Consider the following 13,860-nt stretch of genomic DNA (forward strand, 5'->3'; position numbering starts at 1 on the left):
CCGCGGGGCTCGAACTCACGGACCGCGAGATCATGACCTGAGCCGAAGTCGGCTGCTTAACCGACTGAGCCACCCAGGCGCCCCTAATGTTTATTTTTTTGAGAGACAGACAGCGAGACAGAGAGCAAGCAGGGGAGGGGCAGAGAGAGAGGGAGACACAGAATCTGAAGCAGCTCCAGGCTCCAAGCTGTCAGCACAGAGCCTGACACAGGGCTTGAACCCACGGACCACGAGATCATGACCCGAGCTGAAGTCAGACGCTTAACTGACCGAGCCATCCAGGTGCTCCCCACTCAGCGAACTTTTTAATGCATAGATTTGATTGTGTAAACCCAGATGAAACCTTTTGGGCCTTTGCATGCACTTAGTTTAAAATCCAAATCAGCCCTATATGATCTGACCCCTTCCAAAGTCTCTAGCCTTCTTTTATGCCACATTCCCCCTACTCTCTATATTCTAGCTATATTGTGCTTCTCTCACCTCTTCAAACTCACAATGGTAGTCTAATTTAGATAGGTCACATACATGCTTTCACTGTACCATATACATATCTTTACTACAACATTTATTCCACTTCATTGTGTTCACTTATTTGTCTTGCCTTACTAGGATGTAAGCTTCCCAGATGACAGAAAGACCATACTCTATTATCGTTCATTCCTAGTTTCTAGCAGTGCCTGACTCAAAAGTTTGTTGAGTGAATGACTTACCAAATAAAGGAAAACACAGAAGATAGAAGGAGGAGGAGATAGGCAAGGGAAGGGAACATTTTTTAAAAAATATATTATGCTTGAGGTGGTACTGGTTTAGTGGAATAGAAATGGGCAAGAAAAAAGAGATCAGGTCTGCAGATAGTGATTTTATCCAGTGACAGGACTAGTAAGTGTTCCTAAATAATTTAATGAGGTCTTTTTTAATGGCTAAAGTGTTGAGAATAGGGTTGTAAAACTGAATTAAAATGAAATCTAAATTTCATGATTCTATGAGTAACAATAGAAAATGACAAAGTAACTTTAATTTGTAATTTAAACATTAATATATGTAAAATAATGTGATTATGCTATCATGCAGAACATTATTAAACAAATTTATATTATTGCTTTAGACTACTGGGGCCAAAAAAGTTAACTCTATTGTCTCCTTATTAAACTCAAGAGATTGGATCATAAGAAGTTGATTCTTACTACATTAAATACAGTTAAATTTTCATCAAACTTTTACTATGTCACTAAGAGTCTGGCCATTAGGCACTGAGTTAGATCTGAGGGTGGGTGTACAGGTCTTATTTTTATTCTTGTTATGCTTTTTGTTAAGATTCTATGATTTTTAACAGATTGTTTAATTTTATGACATAGAAAACCAATAAAGGCATACCTTGCTTTATTGTACTTTGCTTTATTGTGCTTTGTAGACATTGTATTTTTTTACAAATTGAAGGTCTGTGGTAACCCTGCACTGAGCAAGTCTACTGGCCCCTTCACCATTTGCTACTTCGTCTGTCACATTTTGGCAATTGTCACAATATTTTAAACTTTTTCATTATTTTTACATTTGTTACGGTGGGTGATCTACGATCAGTGATCTTTGATGTAACTACTGTGACTGCTTTGAAGCACCACAGATGGCACCCGTGTAAGACTGCAAACTTAATTGATAAATGTGTATGTTCTGACTACCCCACGGACTGGTCAGTCCCCCGTCTCTCGCTCTCCTCACACCTCCATAGTTGCTGAGACACAACAATATTGTGCCAACAACATCAGCCCAGTTAACAACCCTACACTAGCCTGCAAGTATTCAAGTGAAATGAAGAGTCACACATCTCTCACTTGAAATCAAAAGCTAGAAATGATAAAGCTTAGTGAGGGAGCCTTGTCCAAAGCCAAGATAGGCTGAAAGCTTGGCCTCTTGTGCCAAATGGTTAGCCAGATTGTGAATGCAAAGTAAGGTTCTTGGAGGAAAATTAAAAGTGTGACTCTAGTGAAGACACGAATGATAAGAAAGTGAAACAGCCTTACTGCTGACGTGAAGATAGTTTTTGCAGTCTGGATAGAGGATCAAACCAGCCACAATATTCCCTTAAGCCAAAGCCTAATCCAGAGCAGGGGCCTAACACTCTTTAAATCTATGAAGGTTTAGGTGAGAAAGCTGCAAGAAAAAGGTTTGAAGCTAGCAGAGGTTAGTTCATAAGGTTTAAGGAAAGAAGCAGTAACGTAACGTAACGTAACGTAACGTAACGTAACATAACATAACAGTGCTCGATAACATAAAAGTGCTAACGTAGAAGCTGCAGCAAATTATCCAGAAGATCTAGCTAAGATCATTAATGAAGGTAGCTACACTAAAAACAACAGATTTTCAATGTATACAAACAGCGCTATATAGGAGGAAAATGCTACTTAGGAGTTTCATAGCTAGAGAAGAGAAGTCAACGCCTGGCTTCAAAACTTCAAAGGACAGACTGACCCTCTCGGTACAGGCTAAGGCTGCTGCTGACTTTAAGTTGAAGCCAATGCTCATTTACCATTCTGAAAATCCTAGGGACCTTAAAAATTATGCAAGGGGCGTCTGGGTGGCTCAGTCGGTTGAATATCTGTCTGACTTTTGGTTTTGGCTCAGGTCATGATCTCGCGGTTTCAGGGTTTGAGCCCTGCATCAGGCTCTGTGGTGGCAGCATGAAGCCTGCTTGGGATTCTCTCTCTCCTGCTCTCTCTGCCCTTCTCTGTCTCTGTCTCTCTCAAATAAATAAATAAAAGTTTTAAAAAAACCTTAAAAATACTAGGCTAAATCTATTCTGCCTGTGCTCAATCAATGGAACAACAAAGCCTGGATGATAGTACATCTGTTTACAACATGACTTACTAAGTACTTTAAGTCCACTGTTGAGGCCTATTTTCAGAAAAAAAGATTCTTTCCAAAATATGACTGTTCATTAACAATGCAGTGGTCAGTCACTCAAGAGCTCTGATGGAAAGGTATAATGGGATTAATGTTCTCATGCCTGCTAACACAACATCCATTCTGCAGCTTACGGATCAAAGAGCAATTTCAACTTTCTATTCTTATTATTGAAGAAATACATTTCATAAAGCTATAGCTGTCATAGACAGCGATTCCTCCGATGGATCTGGGCAAAGTCAATTGAAAACCTTCTGAAAAGGATTCATTCTAGATGCCATTAAGAACATTCATGATTCATGGGAAGAGGTTAAAATTTCAACATTAGTAGGAATTTGGAAAAAGTTGATTCCATCCCTCATGGACGGCTTTGAGAGGGTCAAGGCTTCAGTGAAGGAAGTAACTGCAAATGTGGTGGAAAGAGGAAAAGAACTAGAAGTACAGCCTGAGGATGTGACTGAATTGCTGCAATCTCAAGATAAAATTTGAATGTATCAAAAGGTACTTTTTATGGATGAACAAATAAAGTGGTTTTTTGAGATGGATATTCCTGGTGAAGACACTGTGAAGACTGTTGGAATGACAACAAAGAATTTAGAATATTTAGAATATTCCATAAACTCAGTTGATAAAGTAGCAGCAGAGGTGGAGAGGATAGATTCTAATTTTGAAAGAAGGTCCACTGTGCGTAAAATGCTACCAAACAGCATTGCATGCTACAGAGATATCATTTGTAAAAGGAAGAATCAATGTTGCAAACTTCCCTGTCATCTTTTAAAGAAATTGCCACAGCCACCTCGACCTTCAACCTTCAGCAACCACTACCCTTACAGTCAGCAGCAGCCATTGACATCAAGGCAAGAAGATTATATGACTCATTGAAAGCTCAGATGATGGTTACCATTTTTCAGCAATAAAACATTTTTAATTAAGGTACCTGCATTGTTTTTTAGACATAATGCTATTGCACACTTAACAGACTGCAGTATAGTATAAACATAGCTTTTATATGCACTGGGAAACCAAAAATATTCATTTGAATTGCTTTATTGCAGTGGTCTGGAACACAGTATCTCTGAGGTATGCCTGTATTTAAAACTGAAACCTGATCTCATGAAGACACTCCACTGCCACGACTGCCACCACCACCACTGCCACACACATTTTTCCAATGCCGTTCTGGTAAGATTTTAAGGAAAACTTTACCAGCATTAATTCTTTTTTTTTTTTTATCGTTTACATGTATTTATTATGTACATGTATACAATAAATATTTTAAAAAGTAGTATCAGCCATCAATGCAGCCGAAGGTAATTTAAAAAAACGTGCAAAAGCCATTCACATTTCTGGGACTAAGAAATTGTTATATTAAAAGAGCAAGTTTACAATGTGCCTAATACCAAACCAAATGTGTGTTTATTGCAAACATATAAAGGTAACCTTAAATCTTGCATTCTATGTATTTAGATGATTTTTAAGGCCAACAATTAGAAAGCAGCTTTACCAGCAAAAAAAAAAAAAAAAAAAAATTAATGGTTTAAAAAAATTTTTTTAATTGTGGTAAAAAAATGCATAACATAAAAGTTACCATCTCAATCATTTTTAAGTTTACAGTTCAGTAGTGTTAAGTATATTCACACTGTTGTGAAACAGATCCTCAGAACTTTTTCTTGCAAAATTCAAACTCTATACTCATGGAAGAAGTCCCCATTTTCCCCTTCCCCTACCTTCTGTTTCTATGAACTTGAGTACTATAGATATCACATATAAGAGGAATCATACAGTATTTGTCTTTTTGTGACCAGTTTATTTTACTTAGCATAATGTCTTCAAGGCTTATGCATGTAGCATGTGACAGGATTTCCTTCCTTTTCAAGGCTAAATAATATTCCATTGTCTATATAAGCCACACTTCACTTAACCATTCATCTACCAATAGACATTTAGGTTGCTTTCACCTTTTGGCTACTGTGATAGCGCTGCTGTGAATATGAGTGTGCAAATATCTCTTGGAGATAGAAAAATATTTTAAATGGCTTTTATCCAATGACAGGTTAGTGAGTAGTTCAAATTAAATGTCTGCATTGTGCTACCGATAAGCAGTTGGAAGAAGAGAGTGTCAAAACACCAAAATGTGACCGTGTAAAGGAATAAAAGACTAAAACTGCAGTTATGTATACCATATTTCTACTCATGTACAGATGACTATTCACCTTACATAGCAAAACGCAGCACCCTTACCAGTAATTATTACACCATCATCTTTATGAGCTTCAGCCATTTCTTGAACATGGACTTCTGAGTTCACGTCAACCTCTTTCCCTGATAACTCTAAACGAGCTTGAAGAGAAGATGTGACCCTGACAAGAATAGAGCCTGTAATAAATTTAAACGAGTTTATTAATGCAAAGAAATCAAAAGTACCAAGGGCTATTTGGAAAATGATTGAAAGGGCAGCATTGCTCCTAGAACCCTGTCTTTACTGCTTGGCATATTTTATTTAAACAGCAGTGCCTTTTCCTTACTCCCAAGGCATTCACAGTAATTCTTGTCAAGGGTATGGGTCATTAGAACATTATGAACTCCTTCTGCCAAGAGCTCTATCTCGTCAGCTTACCCAATATCAGAAAAGTGTAGTGTACTACACATGTAGTTTGTAAATAGTATTTACCATTAATTGAGCATTTGCTGAGAGCAAAACAGCTTAATTAGGTTATCTCTTCTAATCTACATATCAACTTTATAAGTTATTATTGTAATCCCAATTTTACTTGCTCAAGTTCCCAATAGCACTAGTGTTGCAAACTAGATTCACTTCAATGACAACAGGGCCCATGCTCATAACCACTGTGGTATTGCACATACTGCTACCTCATCATATTTTAGGACTTCGGTTTTCACTGATCACTGACACAACTAGAATCCTAAACTCTTGTGTTTTCAGTTGTAACCTGTGTGTGTATGTTGGGGTGGGGGGTGGGGTGGAATGGGGGAAATAACAATAAAAAAGGGAACATTTGAATTTCAACTGACTCATGTTTCTTTTCAATTCTTTTCAATGATATCAATGGATATCAGTCTTTTTGTGTATGAGACAAGACATTCAACTTTATTTCCACTACAATCTTATAGTAATTTAAGCTTTTAAAGGAGGAAATAAGAAAAAGTACTCTGTTAGCTAAGTAATAATTTTCCAAAACAATTACATCTGTTGGGGTTGCAGTGCAAATTCATCAACACACTCCTGCTTCAGAAGTTTTTCTTTCTCTGTTTCTCATAAGTCAAATAAAATAAGTAGGAGACCCCTGCCATAAAGCATTAGGTCCATTTCCTCTGTGGACAAAAGTGGTCAGGACGACTTTCATTGTGAATGTTGCAAAGATTCCTTTTAAAATGCACTCATTTATGGGTCACTGTTTGTCTTTTAGTTTGGTTAGCATCAGATTAAGTTTCCCTAATTTCATATCTTCTCAGCATTCCTAACTGAAGCTGGAAAGTCTGAGCTAAAACTGATAAACTCTCATAATCATCCCTCAAAAAGGGGGGAAATAAGGTATATCACTACAACTGGGTTATATTATTTAAAAAACAAATTGCTTTTCAAGATTTAAATGTAAACTACTGACAGGAGATTCCCCATAACAACAGATATGAGGGATTTAAGTTAACAAAAAGTAGATTTTTAAAACCTTTTTCTAGGACTTTTTAGCTCTAAACAAATCAAATGTGGTAATTTTATGAACACTTTTTTCTGTTTTTAAATGAAAAAGCGATGTTAAATATGTGAGAGCTTTAAAAATGTTAAGCAAAATAGGGGCGCCTGGGTGGCTCAGTTGGTTAAGCATCTGACTCTTAGTTTCAGCTCAGGTCATGATCTCACAGTTCATGAGTTAGAGGACCACAATGGGCTCTGAACTGACAGAACAGAGCCTGCTTGGGATTTTTCTTTTCCTCTCTCTCTATCCCTCCCCTGCTTGCTCGTGCTCTCTCTCTCTCCCTCAAAAAATAAATATATGAACATAATTTCTTCAAAAATTAAAACAATTGTTAAGCAATGCAACTAGCTCTATCCTTATCTTTCTCCACATTCTTAAAAACAAAAATCATCACTACCAAAACTCCATTACTGTCTGTGAAAGAATTCTCATGACTTGAAAAATTTTCCAAATCTCCCATCTTTAACACTATATTGTTTAGAAAAGAGAACTCTTGCTATATCTTCAACCTCTTTCACTTCATAAACTATTTTGATGGTTACTGACATCAATCCACACTGGTTGTGGAGCCTACTTAAATAAAGTTTAAGCCAGCTCGGGGCTTGAACTCATGACCCTGAGATTGAGACCTGAGCTGTGATCAAGAGTCGGACGCTTAACCAACTAAGCCACCCATGTACCCCTCAATACCATTTTTTAAAATTAAAAGGTGAACTAATACTAATTGTACCATTTACTGAAGACATACTATATTAAGAACAGTGGTTTTATCAAGGACAAATTTTAAATGGAAAAGTAAGTACTGAGATGCAGGTCTGACTCTTAAGCCTATTAAACATGGCCTCTTTGAAAGAATTAATAAGGTCATCATGTTAACTCATAGGAAGAGAAAACAAGCATGCAACATTCTTTTTCGCGTGGCAAAATGAAGAACATCTAAGAGACTCAAGGGGTTGGCTCCCCAACCCTACAGCAAGATAGCAGCAGAGTTGGAAAGGATTCTAGATGTCTTTACTAACCATTAAGCAACAGAATCCTGAATAATTTTCCATTACTCTAAAAAGTTACTGTTCCCAAGTGTAATTAAAAGACCTGACAGAAATTTTTGTTTCCAGTTATCTTTAAGCTTCATGCCATTTCCAATAGGAAAAAACATGAAGTTATAATCCTAATCAAATTTTGTTATATCATACGCTATTTCAATAGGTTACTGGAATAACATTCCAAATAATGCTCAAGAGTATTTTAAGTGAAGATTAACAATGTTTTTGTTTATTTTATCTTTTTGCCCATCCATATGCAAAACAGGAAATAACTTTCATATAAGAGCTACTTATTCAAAACTCTGTTTTTACTCTGTTACTAGTTACATTAAATTAGCAATGGTTTACATTTTTCTCTTTGGGCCTTCATAATAAGAGAATGCATTATATGACTTAAAAAAATTTTTTTTAATGTTTTTATTTATTTTTGAGACAGAGAGAGACAGAGCATAAGCAGGGGAGGGGCAGAGAGAGAGGGGGACACAGAATCTGAAGCAGGCTCCAGGTTCTGTGCTGACAGCACAGAGCCTGACGCGGGACTCGAACTCCCGGACCATGATTATCATGACCTGAGCTGAAGTCGGACGCTTAACTGACTGAGTCACCCAGGCGCCCCTATATGACTTTTATAGCACTTACAAAATACCCTGAATAGCATTACTGAAGATCTCAGAAATTTAGAGAAAACACAATATTATCCTATTTTAAAGGAAAAAAAAATGTGATCTTGCAAAATCAAATCACACCTGTGTGTCAGCAAAAAACCTTCTGTTTCAGGCTTCTGTGTTTGTAGTTTTATTTTGACACTCTGAAAAGAGAGCCTTGTTGCACAAAAAAGTATTAAACCAACATGACCAAAAATATTGCTAACATCAGGAATAACCGGTTTCTGTAAGGAAGTATTTTCCTTGTTATACATATAGCTCTGTTCTGGCCAATATGCAATATCTTCTAGACTTTATTAAAAAAAAATTTTTTTTAAATGTTTAATTACTTTTTAGAGAGACAGAGAGAGAGTGAGAGACAGACAGACAGACAGTGCATGATCAGGGGAGGGGCAGAGAGAGAGGGAGACACAAAATCTGAAGTAGGCTCCAGGCTCTGAGCTGCCTGGGCAGCCAATGCAGGGCTTGAACTCATGAACCACAAGATCATGACCTGAGCCCAAGCTGGATGTTTAACTGACTGAATCACCCAGGCGCCCCTACTTAAAACAATTTTTAAACAGAGCTATGTTTTTCAGGGCAGCTGGGCTCAGTCAGCTAAGCATCAGACTCTTGATTTTGGATCAGGTCATTGTCTCAAGGTTCATGAGATCCAGCCCTGCATCAGGCTCCATGCTGATGGTGTAGAGCCTGCTTGGGATTCTCTCTCCCTCTCTCTGCCCCTCTGCTGCTTGTTCTCTCTCTCTCAAAATAAATAAATGAAACTTTAAAACAAAAAACAAAAACAAACAAAAGCAAACAAACAAATAATAAACAGAGCTATGTTTCTGAACTTTCTGTACCCAGGCCACTTCAGCCCCTATGGGCAAGCTATTCCAAGTATCTGAGCCACTTGGCACCATGTACACAAAGACTTGTATTCAGTCTTCATGTGACTAAAAAATGTATTTTTAATGAAATACTTGGATTCTTAGAAAAGTTATTTGTAACAGATATATATATAAAGAGACATGTCATACTAGTCTTAATACTAAGTCAACAATCACGTTAGAGGAACTTTCTGGTGATACCTTTATTTTGGGATCATACTTTGCAAAGATTTCTCTAGAGAAATTCTTCTCTTCAAGAAGGTCCTCTTACATAGGGTAGAAAAGCTTCCAAAAGAATGTATGGGAGCATTTTCACTCAAAAGGATATTCTATTTCAGACATAAAACCAAATTGAAAAACCCAAACACTAACAATTCCACAGTAACAGTCAATATATTGTAACATTAAAAAAAATTTTTTTTTTAATGTTTATCTTTATTTTTGAGACAAAGAGAGAGCATGAGCAGGGGAGAGGCAGAGAGAGAGGGAGACACAGAATCCGAAGCGGGCTCCAGGCTCTGAGCTGTCAGCACAGAGCCTGACGTGGGGCTCAAACTTGTCAACTGCAAGATCATGACCTGAGCTGAAGTCAGACGCTCAACCAACTGATCCAACCAGGCGCCCCTATTGTAACATTTTTGTTTGCACTACAAAGGGAATGATAGTATTTATGGTCATCTGTTTCAAATCAGTCTTTATTTTTTTTTCTTTTTAGAGATTTTATTTTTAAGCAATTTCTATATCCAACGTAGGGCTAGAACTCACAACCCTGAGATCAAGAGTCACATGCTCCACTGACTGAGCCAGCCAGTACCCCCTCCAGTCAATCTTTAAATCAAGTTCTATCAGAAGAAATCTTCTTGAGCTCACGATGTCAATACAGATAATCTGACCATCTGTTTCCTAGATGTTACATAAAACCTTCCGTACACCATATGTCAAAATAAAACATTCCACTTGGCTAACCTTCATGAGATTTTAACTCCACTTTCCCTAGTTGGCTGACGTAAACATCTATTGCACCCAGATGAGTTGAGGCCTTTAGACATCCAGAGGATGAATCTAGGAAAAAAGAAAAAAAAAAAACAACATAATCATTCTTATTGTAGTAACTGAAATGAAAAATTTGAAATAAAAGGCTCTGCTTCAGCATTAGGATAAGGCACTAAGAGTCTTGCAAGGTTCTGTATTTTCCTCATAATTATGCCATCTTTCACTTAAAAATGAAAACAGTATCAGAAATCTACAAATCTATACCTAGATAACTAACAAAAAATCCCTATCTATAGTAACCTGCATAACTTATTGATAAACATGTTTATTCTGCAACCTAATATATAGTAAGGACAGTATGCAAGCAGTAGATCCTTGACAGCCAAGACTATTAAGCACCATTGATATATTTAGTTTATTCTCAACTTTCAATATTTCCTAAAGAATTTTATCTCATGTACAGACACATAGGAGTGGTAGCTAAGTTAACAAAAATAAAAACTTCTGATGTTTTCTCCTTTTAACAAATTTGCTAGTGCTAAAAAAGTACTGTAACAGTGAAAGATTACTTTAGATAAGAATTTGTTGCATTTCTTAGGGGGCAGAAATGGAGGAAAAGGCAGTCACTTAAAGAATGGGTGAAGCTTGTTTATATCTAAATATTTCTTTTCAAGTATTTGGAATTAAACATATTATTAAGTCAGGAGAAGAAAATCAGAATTAAGTGGTTCTGATTTGACACTCAAATTTCTCAGTTGTCATTGACCCTACTTTTCAAAAAACTAACATTTCAAGTTGAAGAAAAAGCTGATAAAGTTAAAGAAGTAAGTGAAAGACGTTGAAGAGTCAGCACTAAGTAGCTTCTCTTTCCTCCTCAACTATAGCAACTGAACCTTTTAATTTACCTGCCCTGAGAAAGGCCAAAGCATATTTGTTTTAGAAAGGCCTCTTAAAAAGCTTATTTTATCAGGAACTTTTATTAGGAACTTTACTACTTCAAAGTGAAAACAAAATAGGGAGTGTGGTGAAAATAATGCCAAAAATTATATTATATTTTTAATAAAATGTGGAGAAAAAACATTCATATACTAGACATCTTTCTTTCAAGTTTTAAAGGACCCCAAATAAAGAAAACAACTTGGGAATAAGCTGGTTAAAATCTGACCCCAAGATAATTTATAATAATTATCTGTAATCTATACTGAAAATTGCCCTTTATCAGACCCAATTTATTTAATTTTTAAGTATAAAAAGTAAACACTGATGCTGGGAAATTAAGTCACTAGTGATAAATGACATAGAATAGTTGGGCAAAGAGGAATATCTCTCTCCTCAGTTACCAACAGAAATTCCTTTTTTATAACCTCTTACTGCATCCTAAAAGAAGCCAAGTAAAAATATACTGTGGTTAAAAAAATGTGGACTACACAATGTGTGTATTATCCCAGGTTGAATGAAGTAAAATATTTGAAACATTAGTTTGATTTCTTGCTTTCTCTAGGGGGCTAAAAACACAAGATTTTCATGAGGCTAATAAACAGTACTTTTCACTTCTCCCCCCATCCCAATGGGAAATAAACAAGAGCTAAATAATTTTCTCGTAAGCCACTGAGAAATTACATCCTCATGTTATCAGTCTTGAGCTCTGATAATGGCCAATTCCTTGGAGACTGTTTAAAAAAAATTAAAACTCAAGATATGTTTTCAAAAGAGAAAGCAAAAGTGATATTTAAAAAGCTATGGAGCAAAACAAACACTAATTTTCTTTTGTTTTCTATAATACACATGACTGGAACTAAAAATTAATTCTCAAGAATCAAATTAAAGCTTTCTCTAAAAAATTTCATTTTTGTTTTGGAAATTCACATAATGGGTAAATTCCATAGGTCTTGGAAGAAGCCTTAAGGGAAATATACATTAGAGGGTGGGTGATTAAGAAGTGAACAGAAATCATTAATCCAGGTAATGTTTGCAATAAGTAGACTCTCACAGAGAGTCTTCTATCATCCCAATTTTGGACAAAGATCTTGTTTGATTTGAGTTTTCCCAGAAAATTACAGATAAAATTAGGAAAAAATGATGTCAACTACCAGTTAATCACTACATACAACCAAAAAAAAAAAAAAAAAAAAAAAGAAGCTATTTGTAATATACATTTAGCTAACAGCAAAGAATAATAACTACTTGAAAGGCTAAAATTCCAAATTTTGCCATTTTCTTTCAGATAATGGGAGAATTCTCTCAAAATGGGTCAAACATGTTCAGAAAGATTTTCTGAATTTTTTATCACTTTACCTTAAGTTTCAACATGTAGATACTAAGGAACAGCAACACAAAAGGTATTTTTTCATTTCTGCAACTCAATTCCTACACTTCCAAAGCTACACTAATTGCATGAACAAGGAACAAATTTCATACATTGGACATAAAGGATTTGCAAAGGCAGAATTTTAAGGTCACTTCATGTAAAGCTTTCTAAATTAGTGCCCTGCTTGTTATTCTGTAGGGAGGGAACATACGGAGGCTGGGCTTAAAGGAACAGACAAGGCAAAACCACCCCACTCAACCATGAACATATTTCTCTTTTTAAAGATAAAATTACTAGTACATGGCTTCTGGCAGTGCCTTCCAAAAAAGGGAACACATATAAATTAAAAAGAAAAGGAGGTGTCTGGGTGGCTCAGTCCAATGAGTGTCCAATTCTTGATTTTGGCTCAGGTCAGGATCCCAGGGTCATTGCACTGAGCCCCACATCAGGCTCCAAACTGAGCATGGGGCCTGCTTGGGATTCTCTCTCTCTCTCTACCTCTGCCCCTCTCCCCCACTCACACTCTTTCTCTCTCTCTCCCTAAAATTAAAAAAAAAAAAAAGGGCAACATAAGGCAAAGAAAGTAAAGCGAGGTGAACAACTCTATTATACTTCTATCTTACTGTTATCTATTATCAAGCTTTGCCTTGTCCTGTTGACTCATTTTAAATAGAAGATGATCTGGTGTTCCAGAAAAAAAGGCATTTTAAAAAAAAAATATGAATCCAAGGAAAACCCTGGTTCTGATATACATAATCAAAATTTTTATATCACTTCAGCTTCTGAGAGAGATCGGTGTTACGGAAACTAGAAAGTACAGGGTTTTGGGAGGTGAGTGGTAATGTGTATACAAAATCCAAATGACTGATGAGATCACTTAAGAATCTGATCAATTATATTGTCTAAACTCCTTTGACCTGAATTACAAATATTCTTCTAAATAAAGGAATCATGGGAAAACTACTTCATCTATTATCCTGAAATCAGGATAATACTTAAATAATCTGAAGTCTCCTAATATTCCAACTTGATAATACTATATAACTTTATAATATATGTAGGTGTAAGACAACCTATACTACAAAGGACAGGAGTGGATAAATGAATCTATTTGACATAATACAAAATGGCATAATATTAATTCTAAATAGACTGTGAAAAGTTAAGTTTCTATATTGAAATTACTAGAAACTCTGCTAAAACGTCATGTAAAGAGGCATAAATAAAAAGTCAAAAGGAAAATTAAAATGCAATTCTGAAATATATCAAATTAATTGATAAAGGCAAAAAGCAAAAAATAGAAAATACAAAATAAAATAAAATGGTAGACACATATCCAACCATATCAATAATTATATTAAATGTTAA

General features: G+C 35.9%; 1 protein-coding gene across 1 annotated transcript in view; it reads right to left on the reverse strand.

The window, feature by feature from the left end:
• Positions 1-13,860, reverse strand: part of FAM185A (family with sequence similarity 185 member A) — a 73,148-nt gene that overhangs the window by 13,199 nt on the left and 46,089 nt on the right. The window contains exons 6-7 of the mRNA XM_049642866.1: positions 10,158-10,253; positions 5,140-5,274 (exon numbers count right to left, since the gene is read on the reverse strand). Of these exons, the coding sequence (XP_049498823.1) occupies positions 5,140-5,274; positions 10,158-10,253 (231 nt within the window). The remainder of the gene's footprint in view (positions 1-5,139; positions 5,275-10,157; positions 10,254-13,860) is intronic.

This window comes from Panthera uncia, chromosome A2, assembly GCF_023721935.1.
Source record: "Panthera uncia isolate 11264 chromosome A2, Puncia_PCG_1.0, whole genome shotgun sequence".
Lineage (NCBI taxonomy): Eukaryota > Metazoa > Chordata > Mammalia > Carnivora > Felidae > Panthera > Panthera uncia.